At 42.1% G+C, this 20,103-nt stretch overlaps 1 protein-coding gene across 1 annotated transcript in view; it reads right to left on the reverse strand.

The window, feature by feature from the left end:
- CACUL1 (CDK2 associated cullin domain 1) overlaps positions 1 to 19,558 on the reverse strand; it is a 44,110-nt gene extending 24,552 nt beyond the window's left edge. The window contains exons 1-3 of the mRNA XM_066554918.1: positions 19,197 to 19,558; positions 12,950 to 13,076; positions 8,629 to 8,731 (exon numbers count right to left, since the gene is read on the reverse strand). Of these exons, the coding sequence (XP_066411015.1) occupies positions 8,629 to 8,731; positions 12,950 to 13,076; positions 19,197 to 19,458 (492 nt within the window). The 5' untranslated portion in view covers positions 19,459 to 19,558. The remainder of the gene's footprint in view (positions 1 to 8,628; positions 8,732 to 12,949; positions 13,077 to 19,196) is intronic.
- Between the last annotated feature and the right edge of the window lie 545 nt (positions 19,559 to 20,103).

The following is a 20,103-nucleotide window of genomic DNA, read 5'->3' on the forward strand; positions in this document are numbered from 1 at the left end:
GGACTATACATCAGCGCCCAGCACAAGGTCCATTCAATAAGAAATACAGTGAGCCTGTAACAAGCTGACATTTAGCATATGCAAATAAAAACACTCCTTTTTAAAGACCAGAGGTTTGTTTTGAAAGCACCAGCTGTCATGCCTAGAATCCATAACCAAACGTGCACAAGTGCTGCAGTGTGTGCTCCCACCCCCCTGAGCTTTCCCTCCACCAGAGCAGGGTGGCATTAAGCTTTGCAGCTGAGCTGGCAAGTGGCACATCCTCCTGCTCCAGGGAATGCTGCCCTCCACAGAAAACTATTCTAAGTTACTGCTGGGACACCTCAGGCAAGGCAAGTGTTCAGGGGGTTCAGCTTCACAAAGAAGCAACATCTTCAGAGAGAATTCTGCATTCAGGTCTCATGCTCCAGGTTAGGCCTGTGGAAATCCAGCTGTGCTCCAGCCTAAACTTGGCTACACAAAACCTAAATGTGCTATTTTCTGGCTACAATACCCTATTTCCCAAAGAAGGAGATAAGGAACTTAAAAGATCTGTTCAGCAGCAGGTGAAGTTAAATTGAGAGGAGAACCAGAAGAACAGGAAGCACTAAGCACTGTTTCTGTTACAATATCCATTTGAAGGCCTGCAGGGGAGCTGCACTGGAGCATTCAGAAGAGCACTTAGATACCCACAGCTGGAAGTGGAGCTACAGCAATGTCCTCCTCCACTATCTACTTCTCCACCCCAATCCTCCCCCCTTACACTGCCCTACCTCTGGCCCAACCCCTGCTTTGGTCTCTCCAGAGGGGCTGGGTGGCTGCCTGAGTTCCTACTGCTCACATATACAGATACACCTATACAAACCCAAGGGCAAAGTGTTGCTTGTGAATGAGAAACAAAACTTCTCTTCCCCTGCACTGTTTTCCCCTCTGACAGCACCAAGCCAAAAGAAGATGGAGAATACAGCAGTAACTGGGACCTTGCAAGAAAATAAGTTCAAAGATTTCCCTAAAGCCAAAGCATCTATGGCACAAGAAACACTCAAGGCTTAGCTGCACCTTGACCACCTTATCAGAACTTAAAGCTATCTTCACAAACATTTTTCAACCTTTTGTATGGACATTCACCAGCAGCCCTAAGAGAAAAGTTAAAATTTATGTTGCTATTTTGCTCTATGAAGTATTCTAAATTTATGACTTTTTTTTCCCCCTTAAAATAGCTTCTTTTGCCTCCCTTCTTAATATGCTTAATGAACACGTGGATAATTTTCACAGCAAACACCAATGCACAGCAGACAGTTCAGAAAGGAAAGCAAAACTGGCAAAGGAAGAAAGAGAGTTATTCCATATGCAGTTGCCAAAGGCTATGTATGGTTATTCCTCATTTTGATCATAAGGTTTTAATCTTATTGCAAATGCAGTTCTCAGGGGTGGCCAAACAAATTTTAGTTCAAAAATGCCAGCAACATATAAAAGTGGCTATGAGCTCCAAGGACTCCCTTTCATATGTAGCTACATATACAATTTGTTGCAAATAACATGCAATGAAATCTGCATTCTAAGCAGTATGTATTCCTGCTTCACTCCTTTTCAACCTCAACTTTAAATATGGTTATACCCTCTGATTTGTATATAGCTTTTAAGATTAAAGAAAAAGGAAAATTCTACTTGAAAGAACACGTCAGACAAAAGGAGACCATAGCCTGACACAGGGCACCACAGGGCACCACTCTTCTCTCACTGATAGATTGCCATTTTCATTAAAAAAAACAAAACAACAATAAAGCCAACAAAAAAAAACCAAAAACAAAACAAAACCAAAAAAAAAAAAAAAACAAAAAAAAACAAAAAACAAAACCAAAAACCCACAGTCAGAAACTGTCTGGGCAGTGGAGATTTAATCCCAGGCAATGTGTGCAGCCAGTCTGCCACACTTTTGACAGGGGATATAAGCACTGGTATCTTTTCCCCCTCTGCAGATGAGAACTCTGCTAGCTCAGCTCCCAAAGGTGTCACAGCAAGGGAGGCTGTTCAGGAGAATGACCTCAGGAGCCTCTCATGGAAGGGTACCTGGGAGCTATCAACCACCACTTTGCCTTGCAATCAAGAGGAAAGCAAAAGCTCTGGATAAAGACAAAAAAAGCTAAGAGAGGCTGATGGCTTCAGAGGAAGTGCCTCACTCGTGTCAGGCAAGTATCAGGCCTTGGTTTTAACCTCTGCAATGCAGAAATTATGGTGGTGTCTGCTTTATCAGCATGGCATGTCACTTTTCAATTTTATTCTCCTAATAGTGTTTCATGTCAAGCCCAAGCAGCCAAGACAGTAACAGCAATGGACAACAACAAAAAAAAAGCAAGATTGACAACCAAACTCTGCTCAACTAAAGCTTGACTTGTAAACTACCAAAATACCCAAGCCAAAGAGAAATCAATAATAGTATTTTCACAGCTCATCTATGAATTACTGTAATCTGTGTGGGGAAAACAGAACCATCTGTTTTCTGTTCATCACAGTGTCACTGTACAGCTGCTCCAAACTGCCAGACTGAAATCAATTATTTGCTTCAGCACAGGATCTTTCTCCACATCTCTACATTCACATTTATAGGACAGTAACTGGAGCTGGAATAGTTTTATGTAAAACTATTTGAATTTTGTAAACTAAAAAGCAGCACATGGCAACAAATTCACGAGTAAATAGAAGTTGCTAAGATTTTTATATTAAGTGGCCATCATTACAGCCCAACTTGAATTTAAAATCTACACTTATTCAGATATAGCTATTACAAGAAAAAAACCCAAAAAAACCTGCTTTGGCTGACACTTTTTACTCCTGGTCCTAGTCCAGGAAAAGAGAATGCATACATTCAGCTGTTTAAATTACAAGGGATGGGGCAGAATTAAGCCTGACATTTACTTCTTACAATTCCCCAGCAACTATAAAGTGTTTAAACCCACTCCTATCTTACCTGAGGGATGTATTACAGAAGGTATTCAAATATACAAAATATACACTCCTAGCTTAAGGTTTTCCAGGAAAGAAGAGAATCCCTCATTCCTTCACTCCTCATCCTGAATCCCATCAAACTGTCAATTCAGGGGGTTGGGGATGGTATTTTTTTGTAAATTTGTTGGGTTTTTGGATTGTTTGGGTTTTTTTAAAACACTCAATTACAGGCAGACAGTTTAAATCCTCTCCTACATTCTCTCTTATCTACCACTTGTAGGGTTAAAAACAGTTTTCCAGCAACAATTGTATTGTGTGTCTGTTCACAGGAGCACTGAATGTTTGCTTGATTTCTCAAACTGATGCATTTGCATTTGCTTAACATCTTGAGCTTGGTTGCGAGTCAGCTGCTTCTTAGAATAAAATACTATGGGTGCTGTTTAAAAGCAGATGTTCAAGACACAATTTCATCTCCTTACACAACACAGTGGACATCTCAGCACCAACAGAAATGAGAAGTAACAAGAAAACACATTTGGGAAAGGATTACATAAAGACACAGTCAAACAAAACAAGCAGCTGGAGATCCTGTGTAGTAAATTACCCTTCCCTTATTTGAAATCTAATATCTAGGCATTTCAAGGCACTTGTGGGCAAGAAACTATGCATCTGAAAAAGATACGGGTTTTTTGTGTTTGAAAACCAGTCTCAATATCATTCTTAAACTGAACATATGAAATCAGAAGGCAGCTGCTGGCTCAAAACAACTCACAAACAGCTCACAAGAAAGAAAGAGAGACAACAGTTCTGTGCTTGAGGAACACAAAGTTAATCTGTTTCTGAAGAGTTTTCTGGCACAACCAGCAGTATGTATAGTAGAGCTTACATTCCTATGGTGAATGGGCAGCTCCATTTTCCTGGGAATATGCTCCCTGCCAAAATGCCAGCACATATGCTGCAGCATCCCTCCCACGCCTGCCAAGTGAAAAGGGAGAATGGCTATGACTACACAAATTAACCTGCTATTCATGTAAGTGGTCTGAATCTTCTAAACCACTCTTTGTTCTTTCTCAAGAAAATATAATTTGTTTACCTTGCCTTGCAATGTACGTGAGGTCTACCTCACTAGACATTAGAATTATTAAAACCTTTTACAAAAAACAGACATTAAACCAAAGCACAACTCAAAGACTCTGTCTTCCTAGTCAAGCCTGCACTCAAACCTGCTCAAAGCCTCATGACATTTTCTCATGTAACTGTCTCACAGCAGGGTAGCAGGTGTGGGCCCTGTTCCATTCCCATTCTACATGCTAGTAAAACAAAAAGACATTGTATCTAAAGACCATCAAAACTGTGTAGCAGTAAGAAAACTTCGGAAGCTTTTCCATCTATTAAACACAGATTCATTTGTGCTGTACTTGTATCTTTCTGTAATTGCATCAAGGTCTGCAGCCCCAGTGTAGTGTGACAAACCAGATAAACAGAGCTGCAGAGACAAACAAGCCTTTCCAAAAAGCTGCAGACAAGAATGCTCCTCTCAGCTTAACTTGCTGATGGTTGTGTCATTTTTAATGGCAATTCTGGCAATATGGTCACCCCTACTGCTTCAAGTCAAAACCCATCTTTTTGATGTCCACACACAGAGATACAAACATTTATAATACTCCTGGTTTCTACCATCTGAGTTCAAATCATCCATGTGAGCTGATTCAGTTCAGGGAAACTCACAGCAATAAATTCACTTTAATTTTTGCTGATACCTTTACCAGGGTTCTTTGAGCACCTTAAAGTCCTCACTCAGGACACCTGAATCCCACACACATTCTCCCAAGGAAACAGCAAGTGGGACAATACTTTCATACACTGCACTGACTGGTTTGAGAGCCAAGACAAAAGGCTGAGAAGTTGTAATGATTAATATCAGGCAGGAAACCTTTCTGGCATTGCACAACAAAGACTATAAACCTGCAGGTCCTGGGGGCCAAACAGGAGACATGCAAATCATCTACCAACACCAGTGACTCCTCAGTGCAGTCATGTTCATTATTAAAAAAAATATAATCCATCATCATAAAAAACCCCACCACAAACAGAAAACAACAGATCCCCTTTTCTCTCTCCTCTAGATAAATAAAAGGTGCCACATAACAAATAAATGGTTTTCAGCCCTCAATCATTTCAAAAAGGAAGCACTGAGTTTATTCTAACTAAAAGGAAAATATTGCTCTGCACCTGCACAAAAAAGCTACATTTGTAAAAAGGCAGGCTCGAAGCCACAGTGCATTTTGACTGTCAATGCTTTGAGTACTTTCCAGCATCTTTTGCTGAAGTGCTAATGGGTAAAGTGCTTGATTTTAAATTACTTTATCAGAGTGCATAAGAATAAATTAAGCCAGAAACACCAGTGCCTAATGCAAATACAGTTTTACTCATTTTAAAGAGATGTATTTAATTTGAAAGCATATGTTTGTGTATCCACCCTACCTCATACATCTGAATGACTCAGCAATTACCCACAAAAACAGATGACATTATTTTAAACCACAACATAATGAACCATGCCCATTACCAGTGAAATGTTTCCAAATAAAGCATCTTAGAAAAATCACCTGCATGCTACAGGCTTCACAGACCTCAACACAACAGGAAACAAGTTAATTTGTGTTTTCTGCAGCGACACATTATTTTTTTTAAACTGACAAATTCCAAAATTCCAATCAGCTCAGGAATTATGGAGATTAAATTCTCAATTACTGAAAGTCCCCATGGTAAAACTCTGTCTTAACTAATGCAGAGAAGCTGGTCAGACATCAGCTGCAGGAAAGGAAAGCAATCCTTGCTGTGAGTCTCTCCATAGCAGCCTGAAGAGGGGATCATTAACTGACTGATACAGTAATGAGGGAGTTGGAAATGGCTTGGCATACAGAAGGTCCCAAATCAGCCTGGTGACAAGCAATTCACGTCATCTAAATGTACCATTACTCAACAGGTCACTGCCCACTGCTCTTCACCCAATGTCCAACAGGCAGAAATACACCAGCCCAGCCACATTTTCCTGTGGCCTCTGCCACCACTGACAGTAACTCTCTCAAGCCAAAAAGCTGTGAAACAATCCCTCAGGAACACACAGGGCAACAAACACCAACACCACACAAGCTGTCCTGCAGTGTGGAAAAGCAAATGTCACACAGGATGACCAGGGTTTGTTCTGAGTGTCCCAGCAGGACACAGGAGAGTCCATCACTCTGCTGACTCCAGCTGTGGCCAGGCAAGCACAGGGCTACACACACACACACACACACACATATATATATATATATATATATAAGGAGTTTCTGCAGTGAATGCCCCGAAGAGAGAAACCAAACTCCATTAAGACTAAATCCATGCAAGAGCAAGTCTGACCAGTCCCCTGAGGTGCTCCCACTTTACTGTTTGGTATCTGGGTTTTACTGGTTTGGCTGTTGATGAGTGGCTCCTGTAGGAGACAGCTTGCTCTGGCATGTTGGTTACATGCAGACACTCTGCAGCCCACTTGCCATTTAACTGTTACATTGCTATGCAAAGGAAGTGCTGCCCTGTCCAGACAAGGACATTTCATTTGTCTGCCATTTCAGTTTCTATAACCATCTGTTTTCTTACACACACCAACATTCCTGCTTACACTGGGCTACTTTTGCATCTCTGAACATTAAAAACCAACAACTTGAATCAAGTCATAGCTTGCCAAATAAACAGAACTCTTAAATGTTGTTGGCAGGTGAATGAGATTATGTCAAAAAGCAAAAAACCACAAATTGTGCATTAAAAGGATTCTCATACATATAAAGGATTCACATATATAGGTTTTTTCATTGTTTGCCTGTGGGAACCAGAAACTTCCAAGCAACCAACATTTACAAAGTAATTTGCTATTGATGCCAGGGTAAAGATCTAGAACTGCATTTTCAACATAAATTCCAGGTGACTGAATGTCACCAAAATGTACTAAGATCAAAGAAGTATCAGCATAATAAAACATACTGTGGTAGTTTCTTAAGAGTAAATTTCACAACCCACAGCTAAAACAGCTTCTTTATAGAATAATTTTTTGAGGCACATGAGAGTTTTACCTCCAGCAGCTCAAAAAGATCCATTTGTCATCCAAAGGCCGAGTCATGCTCACACGTCAGACAAAACCCACATGATGCACTCAAGGATGGTATTGTGTTATATTACAGGTGTGTCTAACCCACATAAGGAAGCTTTTGCAAGGCTCAGATTGCATTAAACAGTTGTCTCAATTATTCTTTAAACAAGCTGATTTTCAGAAGGCAGCCTTGTTTTTACACAGAAGTATTTAGGCTCATATGTGCTAAAACAAATTTTAAAATCAGCTGCCTCAGTTTTGGGACTTAAGAGAAAATAGTCAGGCATTAGCAAGTGAAGAATTTGGGGTATTCCCAAATTCAAATCAAACTAAAGCCATGTATTACTATGAGATATATCAGAAGAACTGGCCAAACCTGTATAGCTGAAATGATTCATAGTTCTCACAAACAGAAGAAAAAAGGCTGTACCAGCTCAGCAGAACCAAGGGAAGGCTTTATTTTAAATACTACATTCACCAGCTCCAAGCAATTTTTACAGAACACTGAGGCTGTCACTCCATGAGGAATAAAGAGATCATAAAAGAGAAAAGAAGAAAGAACCTAGCAAATACCATGCCTATTAAATTTCTTTATAAGGAAAGCCACAAGAGGAAAACAGTGCAACATGCAAAAAGGACATCAGAGAGATCACAGTGCTATATATTTTGGGAATGCACATTTACCCAGAAATATCTGATGCATTTAAAGCATTAAGACTGTTTTGGGCTGACCTAAATTAGTTATCAATGTGTTAGAAGCACTGAAAATCTGCTGTAGTTTAGGGCTTCTTGGTATCTGGCTTCTCTACTTCATGCACTGCAAATCAGTAGAGAACTCAAACATCAGCTATGGAAGTGAAAAAAGCTTCAGGGAAAAAAATCAAGCAGTGTTGCTGCTACAACAATGACAATTTCAAGTACTTATCTTGGAGATTCTAGTCTAAAAGGAATATTCAACAAGGTACACATGTGAAAACAACCATGGATGCACAGGTAAGATGCAGAGAAGGATAGGGATTTACAAGCTATATATATTAGGACTGCTGTAAACCACTGACATCTACAGATAGGCAAGAAAAATGCACAATAAGCTGTAATGGAACTCCATATGCATTAATTCCTAACTCATACTTCACAATCTATATTTAATTCACTTAATTTTTTTTCATTTAGATTTTCCCTTGTGCTGCTTTTTGTTGCACAAGAACCATAAACAGTTTATACACATTTACACAGGAATGGTAGACATTTATCTCATGTGCTCAGATCATTTTGACTGAGGTATTTACGTCCCAGATGATACTTAAGATTTCCCTTTCTCCATTCTTTCACTCTCTATCATATATTTAGGTTTAGCCAGTGCTCTCCACATGGCTGAGATCTCCAAGGTCTGGCAGAGCCAAACCTTTGCATCTAGTAGTTGGTTTGCAGTCTGACAGCCCAGTAGTGAGTGAAGTAGGTGACAATTTTGTAAGTTAGTCATAATAGCAATCCCCTCCACGGGCCACCTACATACTGTTCTGATATAATCACAGATCCCAGGAAAGAGAGAATGAGATTGTGCAGCTTCTTACCTGCAGCTCCTTTGAGACTCTCTCTAAGTGGTTAGTTATCTTTTTTATTAGGTCACTATACATCTGTTCCGAATGCTGCTGGCATACACACTTATACACACAACTGCAGAAACAAATACAGGAACAAACAATGAACTTACAACAGTTTGCGGTGAAGGGTAACACACTTCAAAACATTTTGTTCAAGTTTTAGACGATTGTAGTTAATAGAATGATTGTTGAACTTTGAAATACAGTTCTAAGGTTGGAATGAGTTCCAGCAGGCTCTCAGGGCTCCCTGGAGGCTCCAGGGTGTCCATCCCATTCCCCCTCCCCAACTTCATTTTAACTTGCAATGAGTTCTCTTACAGTGCACTTGCAAACAGCCAGGACAATTCTGTCAACAGCACACTCCTACTTCTGCTTTTGTCTCTCCTTTGTGAATAAAGTCCCCATTAAAATAAGCAGGTTTAACAATTCTGTGAATATTCTAAGGCAAAACCCTCACTAAAAGAAGGGGAATGCTGACAAGTATCATAGAAGTAGCATGAAAACCATGGAAGTGTTAAAAAGAAATGGCAAAAGTTCTACAATTACAGACCCAACCATGCTTCTCCATTCTTTCTTCATTTCTTTCTTAAATTCTAAGAAAATTCTACAATTTCATAATAAAGAAAGATGCAGAAAAAGGACTATAAAACTAATTCTGCATTCTATGGCTTTGCTGTGTTATATCTGGTCTTCAGTGCCACCTTTGATTCTTAAGAATACTTTAGTGCTTTCATATTGCAATATAACATGTGCAAAACAAGGCTATTCATTGAAGACATATTTACAGAAGTTGTAAAACAAATACATTTATTATTTTCAGCAAGAAGTTATTGGAGTAGTCATCACTGTCAGGACTAACACCAACGTTCATCTGTACCAAGCAGCTTTTACTCCTCAGTCAGCATTTCAAAATGTAGCTGCAAAATCCAAGAGGCCCAGGGAGACTTCACCTGGTATCCTGGGCAAGTCACATCTCTGTTCCGCTCCCTTCTCCTCTCCTCTGTACCAAGAACTGTACCAAGCAAGCAATTTAGGCCAGAGACTACTCTTAGGACAACGGATTTCCAGGGAGATCCAGACCCCAGCCTTGAATTCTGCAGGCTTTAAACGGCCCCAGAAGCCCAAATGGGGCTATGGGACAGCAACACTGTATCTCTGTAGGGGAACTATGACTCTCCAATTCTCTAGTGAGAAGATGGCACAAAGGCAAACTACAAAGATGGCAAAAGTCTGCTTATTTGGTGAACTATGTTATTTGTTAAAAACCAAAAGACACCCTACCACCTCTCATATTATTATATTTTAAAAATACTGAGTATCTCTGGTTGGCTATTATTTACATATTATCAGTCAAGGTCATTGTTTTTCTTTCATATCAAGTCTACCAATAGCAGATCCTATATTGAAACATGCAACTGCAAAAGATATTTTGGTATATAATGCTTTTTGCTAAGAGCAAAAATATCAGTTTGGTTTGGATCAAAGAGAGAAACACTGTCAGAAAAGTGAGACTGATTTTTGTTATCTCTTACAAAATCAGCCAGCTGGGTAACCCCAGCAGATGGCCACACATTTGTTTGCTGCACAGCTAACCAGTACACAGCCACTTCCACAAGCTGACTGCTTTATTTGTATGCAACTAAACTGATATTTAAAGAACACTTGTCCTTAGTGTTACACACACTATTGCTGCCTCTATTTCTGCAACATGTTCTGTAGTCAAACACCAGTGTTCTCATGCACACACAGGGTGTGTTTACATTTGATTTGAACACTTCTACTTAGAGGTTCCTTCTCCATTCTGAGATCCTGTTTTCAGTTCCTGATTGTGGGCTAATTCTGTGAATCATCCTTGCCCTGATATTACCCAAAAGAAGTCACAAGCTTGTTAGTTCTTTAACATAACCAAACACCTTAGGAAAAGGAAATCCCAAAAAGGACATGAAGAGGGTAAGCAGTGGATGAATATCCAAGCTCTCCTCAGGAACAGAAAGCTGCACTGCACCTGGGAGGCAGTGGAGGCTTCCAGAAATACAACCTAGCTGCTCATGTTTTCCTCGTCTCAAACCTTCCTACACACCTCTCTGCCAATTTATCCAACCCTTTTATAACTGGAAGTGACTATGCAAAGGCAGGCTTTGGACTCAGCTGAAAACAGACACTATTGACACTCTGATACTTTACAGATAAACTGCTCCATGGTAAATATCTGCATACACACCTTGGAAGTTATCTCCCAGCTCTCACTGCTGGAGAGTAAACACCTACAGCTATCACTGACCATGTCAAATATAGCAAATACCCAAATATTTGGGTATGTAATAATGTATTTGAGTTTGCATTATGGAAAACTCAATTCCTTTAGTCAGCACAAAGATGACCCAGAATACTACTGGATTTTCATGTCAGTTTCATTGTAAAGAAAAAAATATATATGTAGCTGTTTGAAGCACTTCAAGAAACATTCCACTTTTCAGACTAAAGAACTGGCTTAGAAGCAGAGAAGATCTAAACTCCAAGTCTGCTACAGATTCTCAAAAATATTCCAAGCAAATATCCTTATTAAATTCAATTTTTTTAAAATATCAATTATCCTTCCCTTGTCAATCTATCTTGTCAAGATTGTCCATCAAAGGAACAGTCTAAAAATATTTAAAAAACGAAAATCAATCTCCTGGTTGGAGGAGGCTGTGGCAGAGTAATTACAACCCCAGACATAATTTTTAAAGGAAAACTGACACACCAGCTTTACCAGTAACACTAAACTATGGAAAATCTTTAGCTTTGTTAATAGTAAAATATATCCAACAGATATCCATGCATCATTACAGTCCTGCACCAAGTGCCCCAGATGTACAGGGGTTATCCAGGAGAGACTCAAAATCCAGTATTCCTTCAGTAAATAAAACTTCTGAGGAGTAGAAAGATGACAAGGATGAAGTCCAGTTATCTGCAAACCATAACTAGATTTAATTAAACCATTAACTTTGCACACCTACTCATTATCAGAGATCACTTCTGAGAGATCTCTTACTGCAGACTGTTTGCACATTGGGGATTTCAAGCTGGGAAAGGATTCTGATTACTTACACTAAAGCTGGCTCTCTTAATTCAAACAGCCATCTCAATTATTTATATTCATGATGATTGATCTCTGAGTCCTGCTAAAAGTAGTTCCAAAAGTTTGCAGAGGAAAGAGGAAGTTTCTTGAAGTTTTCAATGGGAACTAAGGGGCAAAACTGAACACCTGCCTTTCTTAATCCAAAGTTTTAAACTGCAGAGACAAAGTGGCTAAAAGGAAGTGGCCATGAGATAACAGAGCTGAAAGTCTTTAAAACCAGCCATCAGTGACTGGAGCTGGCAGCATTATTCCACAGAGGGCAACACTATGGTGAAGAAAATCAAGACAGCAGTGCCACAGTTGTGCAAGGGCCAGGGGTTTTAACAGCATCTTGGGCAGTAAATCCAGAGCAGTCACCCACTTTCCATCCTGTTCACCAAGACCCTGAATACCTGCCACCGACAGAACAAACATCTCCATTTTAGCTCATCTCATAAGAAACTGCCAGGTGTCTAGAGCATTTAGCATTTTGGTTTGGAGCAGGAGTGTGATGGGAAAGCAAAGCCCCCCCCCATCCCCAGTACTGAGCACTGGTTTAGCCTGAAGGCAGTTCTGCTGTGTGATTAGATCCCTTTCAAACCAAACTGCAGCTCCAAGACAGCTACAGCCCAAGCTCCTCCAGACAAGAATGGAGCTCCAAAGGAGTGTCCTTCAAACTGCCTGGCACTTGGCAAGGGGAGAACACACCAAAACACCTCGGGCAAAACACACAAATGACAATCTACATCAAAGCACCTTGGCACCAGGTGCTTCTATTTCCTTCTGCACATCAACCACACCAAATTGGTCCCTATTAGCTACCACAAAGAACCCTTTTGATACATTAGGTCAACTGCTTACCATGCCAATTTCTTTGGAGAAAAGGATGTTGAGTCTTTAATACATTTCCTAGGACGTTACACTAAGCAACTGTGATGGGGTTTATTTTAATGTTAGTGTTTTCAGCACTTCTGCATTTTAATTCTTTAGCATTTATTCCTCTTAACATGGTATGTCAAGATATGTATCTATTATTCACTCTAACCATTTAAACAATACTGTATTTCACATGACTTTCCCATCTGTCTCCTCAAAGGTACAAAATATGACATATATTTAAACAACAAAACCAAATAAACATTTCCTTTTAAAGAGAAAATAATTTATGGAGCATTTAAAGTATTTCCGTACCTGTATATTTGTTCATAGGAGATAGGGATGTAGTCACCAGGACTCTGAGTTAAAAGCTGATCTATGGCACTGTCCAACTTTGGCCAATATGTGCTCTTATAGTCTTCAATTGTTATAACATTCATTACTGCAAGAAAAAGACAAGAACAGATTTAGTAACTTCACCTAAAAGACTAGAAACAAGTGAACACTCTGTGATTTCAGATCACACCAATAACAAGGCCAAATAACTGGGAACAGCTCACTTCCACCAAAATAACCTAATCTAAAACTAAAGCCCAGACTTGAATTTGTACCTCTGTATTTACAAAAATAAAAACAGAAAAACTACCAAATCAGTGCATTGGTATTTCTCTGGGGCCTAAGTAACATGGAAAAGCAAACTCCTGGGAGTTCTAACATGAAAATATAGTAATACAAATTTATAAAAAGATTAGTTCAGACTAATAAATTATGTAACTTTGTAGCAGTTCAGAACCAATCATTAACACAGCATCTTCACGTTCAGGAGGACAAGCTCTGGCCAAAACTGGTAGGTTTTGAATATTCCTTCCCAGCAGATGTATTCATTTCACAAATCTCAGGTGGGACCAGCAGCTTCCTTGGTATAAAAGATGATGCAGTTCCCTCTGCCTTCAACTGCAGTTAGGCTTCCAGGCAACTTTTCTGAATCTGCATTCCAGTTTCCCTCTAGCAGGGACAATTACACTCCTTCTGCAGATAAAGATCACCAGAGGGAAGAACAGGAGGTGTTTAAATTAGGGCTCCCCATTGCTCCCTGGCCTTCCTCCTGAGCTTCCCAACTGCACCCTCCTGCACCAGTGACTCAGGGCACCTTCCCAGCCACAGGAGGGCTTGGATCTCTCTCTTTTCAGGGAGGATTTCTGAACCAACCACTCGTGGCTCAGTTCCAACATGTTCACACCCTCCCTTCAGGGCCTTACTCGCAGCACTTCCTCGCTGCCTTGTCACACCACCACAGCTTCACAGCACCCACTCAAAAAAGCCCTCAGCAACCAACAGCACCTCAGTCAAATCTGTGATTTGAATCCAAGCAATGAAATCAAAGCAAATCTATCAAAACAAAAACAGATCAAAACTATCCAGCCTAGGAAATCTAGAATAATTTCTTCATTTGAACTCCACGTGTGGTTCTGGAGTAAATGGAATAGAGAATAAAGATACTTCTCACCCCATACAGAACATTTTAGACAATACTGGAAAGAAGTATTTTGGTTAGCAATGAATTTTAAATATACATTTAAATGTAGATTCACTGATGGGTTTGAGAAGCAATATTTTTGAAAGGTATTTTCAAAGGGGTTGAAAGGAGCTGAGTGAATGAGTCACTTTTGGCACCATTATAAGGAACAATTGTAAGGAAATTGGCAAAACAGTTATGAGTATCATGAGGAAAATAAAAGATTGTAAAGAGAACATGGAATTAGGAGAGGTGTGAGACAAGGAGGTGTTGGAACTCTATCTGTAGGAGCAAGTATTACAGATCTGTGTGCTGTGTTAGGGTATTTCAGCCTGAAATTTGGCTTAGAGGAGGATGTTAGTGCAGCACCCCTGGCTCCTCTTCATCCAGCTGCAGCCATTGGTGCCCTCTTGCTTCACAGCTGCTACAGAATCAGATCTAGTTAACCTAAAAGTGTCTGAGCAGTGACCAGGTCCCCACCACCTGGGCTGCAGGACACTGCCCCAGGAGCCCAGGCTGCAATCTGAAAGGACATCACTGTTTGCCAACGAAAGAGTCAAGGTCACAGGGCTGGCTACACAACCAGCAGGATTTCAGCTGACAAGTCCAACAAGTCAGCTTCCCCATCAAAGATCACCCATGCAGTCAGCAACAGCAGAGCACCTCCCTGGCAGTACACTCAGCCCCTGTTCCTTGCCTTGCAATGCCTTGTTTGAGCTCTCATCCCTTACAGAACCCACACTCCAAGCAGATGTTCTCAGCAGCAGCTCAACACAGCAGCTTTACTATTCCTGCTTACACTCTGCAGAAAAATCTGAGCTTTTTTTACTTTGCTAAAAAAGATGGGCCTCCACAGAACTACTCTGTTCCACAGAAAATATTAAGCTGAAGTCAGCATAAACATTAGACCAAGTCTTGCTTTTAAGATTTCAATGTATAATCACACCCACATCTGGTTTAACATATTAAATGAGCCCTATTAATTTGAAAGAAACTAGTCAAGTAAAATTTGGGAACACTGCAAAATAATTTTAACAGGCTGTTGAGATGTTAATTTTTTACATTTTTTTACAATATGGAAAAAGCAAGCAGCAGCAGAGAGGAAGGTCTGCCCATTAGACACGCTGCACAGGTAAAGGACAAAACGCTTTTACAAAAAGCCCCATGAGACTTGCACAGAAAAGTCTGCATAGAAAATTCACTGATAATTTCACAGTAACATTCCAGAAAAGCTTCATTCTCATTCAAAAGTCTCTTACAAGTACTATGTAATTTGATTTCCACACTTCAGTTCTGAAACTAAGCCAACCACAATATTTACATAGCTAAAAGTCCAAGACTACAAACTGAACAATCACTATTTTTATTCTTCTAATCCAGAAAACAAAGTACTTGAAAATTTTAATAATTATCACAAGTTAGTAATGGCCTTCTTCTCCTGGCAGCTCTTACACACACAGAAGTGAAGGGTGGCCTGAAGACCCTCCAGCTACAAACTCTGCAAGAACAAGGTCAAGACCAGCAAGGAAGGAATCAGATCTTTAGCAAGGAAAGACAGATTGCCCTTTAATTTTTTTATTTTTCTCTCTTTTTAGTATGTCATGCTTAAATGCTTATCCCTAAAATAGGTGTTCAAGATTTAAAAGGATTTGCCCAGTAGCTTCCACTCCCAAACTGCAATTTAGTTGGTTTCTGGGAAGTGACACTGATATTTTGTAAGAAAGCATGCTAGAATGCTGGATTTTATCCAACCCCAGCAAGGATGGGGAGGTGGGGCTGGGAGAGAAGTCAGCCCAATAGAATCGAAAGAAGTCAGTATTTTCCAGAGAATTCAGCATTTTCTAGAAAATTATTAAAGACTTCACAAGTAAATCTTGAGCAACAACTGCTGCTTTTCCATACAAAAAAAAAAAGTTCAAAAAGAAAACTTTAGGTGAAATGCAGCAGTGAAACCATTTCAGTAAAACAGAATATGCATGAGCTATCATAACCTAGATATATCAGTATTACAGTCATAATGGAAACACAGCCTGCTTCAACCCACCAAATTCTTTGATATCAACTTCAATGAAAAGAATGGCAAAACCCATTAAGACTAAAAAAAAAAAAACCACAAAAAATATAGCCCATCAAAGTAGGTATACATCTCCCATGCAACTGGTAATAAAACCTTACACACACTCACTTTTTCAAATCTGTAGCTAAAAAGCAAGAGACAGAGCAGGATGGCTGATCCAACCTACTGCCAAGTATGCAGACAGCAGTCTGACAATTATCTGTCATTTATTCTGGCAATAAAAATAAAAGCAAGCAACTAAGCATCTTCCAGAAGCTGCATTTCATCTCACCAAGTGAGGTACATGAAACTTTACTGCTCACATAGCACTGCACCCTACAATCCTCAGTATTTTGCTAAAGTGTACAAACTCTTCAGGCAGCTGTCCAAGAGTCACGTACAGAATGTGGCCTTGTGCTTTCCTGTTTCTCAGCCCCTATGTGCATGTTTTCACAATAGATTTTGCTCTGCCCCCCCTGCCTGACACATCCCAGCATACATTAGCAAGTTTATGAGTTTGCCCCGTGGTTGGCTTCCAATTTTATTCTATTTTTGTAACCTGTTTCTCAGCCTGCATGAAGGCTGGTTAGTAAAAGTAACTTTTTCTTCACCAGACCATGTGCCCACGCAGCAATGCACACACACTGCACCGAGCAATGTTATGCAACAGGGAAGGCAGCAGATTTGTGGATATGCCAGTGCACACAGCCACATGTGCCTGTCCCAAATGGCACTGGCATCAACAACACTTATAACCACCCCTTCTTGAAAAGGAGAAAAGAAACAAAATGGAAACTCTTCATTGTTCACCTCAATCGGGTTATGCTGCAATTACTATTACGGAAGAGTTCTTCTTAAAGTACTAGAAGTTCTTCACCTTCTTTTCTCCCTCATGAACTTTGAAAAATACTTTTCCCAACACTACTGCTTTATCAATCCACAGCTATGACTGAAGCTGATCAACTGTGAATATTTAGTTTTAAGTTTACTACAACATAGAAGTTTTTCTTAAGTTGCTTTAAGTAGAAAGTAAACTATTAAAGAAAAACTATTAAACGAACTATGCATTATTCTAATTTTAGCTTTTACCAAAATCTCAAGCAAGGAGAACTGGATTTAGCCTCTTTGAAAGACAGAAAGGATACTCTGTCCAGGACAGCAAGGCTTCAAGTTGTTGCTAATCCAGCTGCAGAACTGCCTTATGCAGCAGAGATCAGACAACTTTTCCATCAAGCTTAGGGCTGGCAAACTTCTCTAGGCATGTTCTGCCATTAGTGGGACAGAGCAGGCAGGAGGGATCCAGCACACACTGATTCCCTCTTAGGGAACACTTATATCCAAAGACACCCTTCTCCCTTTTTCTATGGGTGAAAATTAAACAAAGGTGATTGAGGGATCCTCTGTCAGAGCCAGGATAAGACGAGGCAGGAGCTCACCTCAGCTCCTTGAGGTTCTCAGTCAATACCACTTCACTGGACTTGTTCTGTTCACTTACATGTACCATCACAGCTGTCCACTACACAAGGGTGTGGAAAAGTTCTAATGAATTTCCCTTAGAGAATTTTCTGTTTTCCAGGAAAATTAAAAAAAAAAAAAACAGTAAAATATTACATTGGGATACCAGTGCTGGAGAAGTGAAAACAAAAACTCCAAAACCACACCCTAAGCAAAATGCTGCTGCTTCTCCCCCTCAGACATAAATTGTGGATTAGCTGGAAAATCACCTTCCCACTTGCTGGAGATCCAGCTTGAAAACCATTTTCATTCTGAAACAGATGGAAAAACTGAGATTCTGAATGTCTGGACTAAGACTTCAAGAGCCTAGTTTAGCAAGGTCGAACGACATCTCATCTCAGCTGTCTCCAGGGTTTAGAAGCCACCCCAAGGTACCTGGAGACCTGACAAGCAAGGCAGGCAAAGTGCCAGGGAGCTCACAAAGCCTGGGAGTCTTAACTTCAAAGCAGCCAGCCTTGGCCACGTGCCACAAAAGCCAGGCTTACCCGAGAAGCAGGAATCCAGAACTGAACTTTGAGCTTTTGACCACCTCTGGACATGGACAGGTGAGAGAGCACTGGGGAAAGCGGGGAGGACACACAAAGTGCATTTCCCATCTGAATTTTATTGTGGCAATCACAGCTGCACTTCCAGGAATGCTTTAACTATCCAAATCCAAGTTTTCCAACAGTCCATGAGAAAAAAATGGTCTATTTTGCCCAGAAAGGTGACTTTTGGAAAAAAAGTAGAACTGAAATGTACAGCAAAAAATCTGAAATGTACAGCAAGACTCCTTCGGTCTTAACACAGAAAAAAAAATAGGGAGAAAATGCCATTTTTGTTAGAAGCTACATGCAAAAGCCATTTTGGAATTCCCAAAGCCAGGATAGATTAAGCTCTGAACAACCTGGTCTAGAGAAAGGTGTCCCTGCTCAAGCAGGAGACTTTGAACAATATGGTCTTTAAGGTCCCTTCCAACCCAAACCATTCTCTGATGTTATAATTCTATTTTTGGGGCTACCTTGGGTAAATTTACCCTCTGTGGTTCTCATCCCACCTTTGCAGAGACTCGTCCCTTCCGGGACAGCATGACCCTTGCAGGGGCTCTGCTCACAGCTGCCTGCAGCAATCCCAAACAGGCTTCCCATTCATCTCTAGGTTTTCCTAGGCTGATGGATAAAGTGTATAGGAAAGGTCTGAGCTAAAAGGTTTCAGTGCCAGCAGCGGCACAGAGCCCTGCCCACGCTCACTCTCCCAGCTCTACAGCCACAGCCACCGTGACAGCAAAGCAGAAGTTGGGGCGCTATGCGAGCAAAGGCTATTTTCGCCTTCCAAGGCGCCTTAACCCATCTGACTTCGCTCCGAGAACCTCTCGAGGCGAGCCCCAGGTCTGGGCAGGAACGAGCGGAGCCCCAGAGGGGAGCGGGGCAGCGGGTTCAGCACAGCGGCAGCAGCAGCAGGCGGGGCCCCCCCGTGCCCAGGCCCGGCTCACTCACGGAACTTGGAGGTCGAGGCGCTGATGTTGATGGCGGCGATGGCCCCGGCCGCCCCCACCCTGCCGGCGGCAGCCCCCGGCTCGCAGCCCCGCAGCCCCGCTCCGTTGTGCTCGGGCCCCGCGGGGCGCGGCGGCCCGGCCGGCGGCAGCAGCCGCTCGCCGAGCAGGTGCCGCCCGTAACCGCCCGCGCCCCAATTGTTGTGGTTCTGGTCGTCCATCATAGCCTCGCCGCCGCCTTCCTCTTCCATGCTCTCCTCCTCCATGGCGGGCGCCTGGCTGCGGGAGCGGGGCGGGATCAGCGCCCGCCGCCCATCGCCGCCGCCTCAGGCCCGGCGGGGCTCGGCGGGCTCGGCCCGGGCCCCAGCCCAGCTCCGGCCGCGCCGCGCGACACTTCGCGCCGGGCGGAAGGCGGCAGCCGCGCCGGGCGGCACCGCCGCAGGGCATGCTGGGGGATGTAGTCCTGCGGGGCGGAGCGACTGGCAGGGCGCGGAAAGAGGCGCGGCCGGCGCGGGCTCCGTCGCCGGCCGCGCCCGGGGTTCGCTCTTCCCGGTTCTCCGAGGGCAGGGAGGGTTTGTCTGGAGCGGGGAGGCTCCGGCAGGGCCCGCGCGGAGAGCGGGCCCCGTGCCCACAGCGCCCCCTGGCGGGAGCGTGGCGGCCGTGAGGGGCCCGCTCTCAGGAAAAAGGGCCGAGCACGATCGGGATGTCGCTTGTCACACCCTGTCCCCGCTCCTCGGCACCACCGCCACCCTGCGAGGTGTCCCTGCCCATGGGGGGCTTGGAAACAAACCATCCTTAAAAGTCCCTTCCAGCCCAACCTGTTCTGTGAAGTGCCTGCGCAGTGCTGCTCCCTTCCATTCTCCTGTTAATAGGGGAAATGACTTGCACAAATAACGTATAAACCCGTTTGT

This window comes from Molothrus aeneus, chromosome 8 (assembly GCF_037042795.1).
Source record: "Molothrus aeneus isolate 106 chromosome 8, BPBGC_Maene_1.0, whole genome shotgun sequence".
NCBI classification, from domain to species: Eukaryota; Metazoa; Chordata; class Aves; order Passeriformes; family Icteridae; genus Molothrus; species Molothrus aeneus.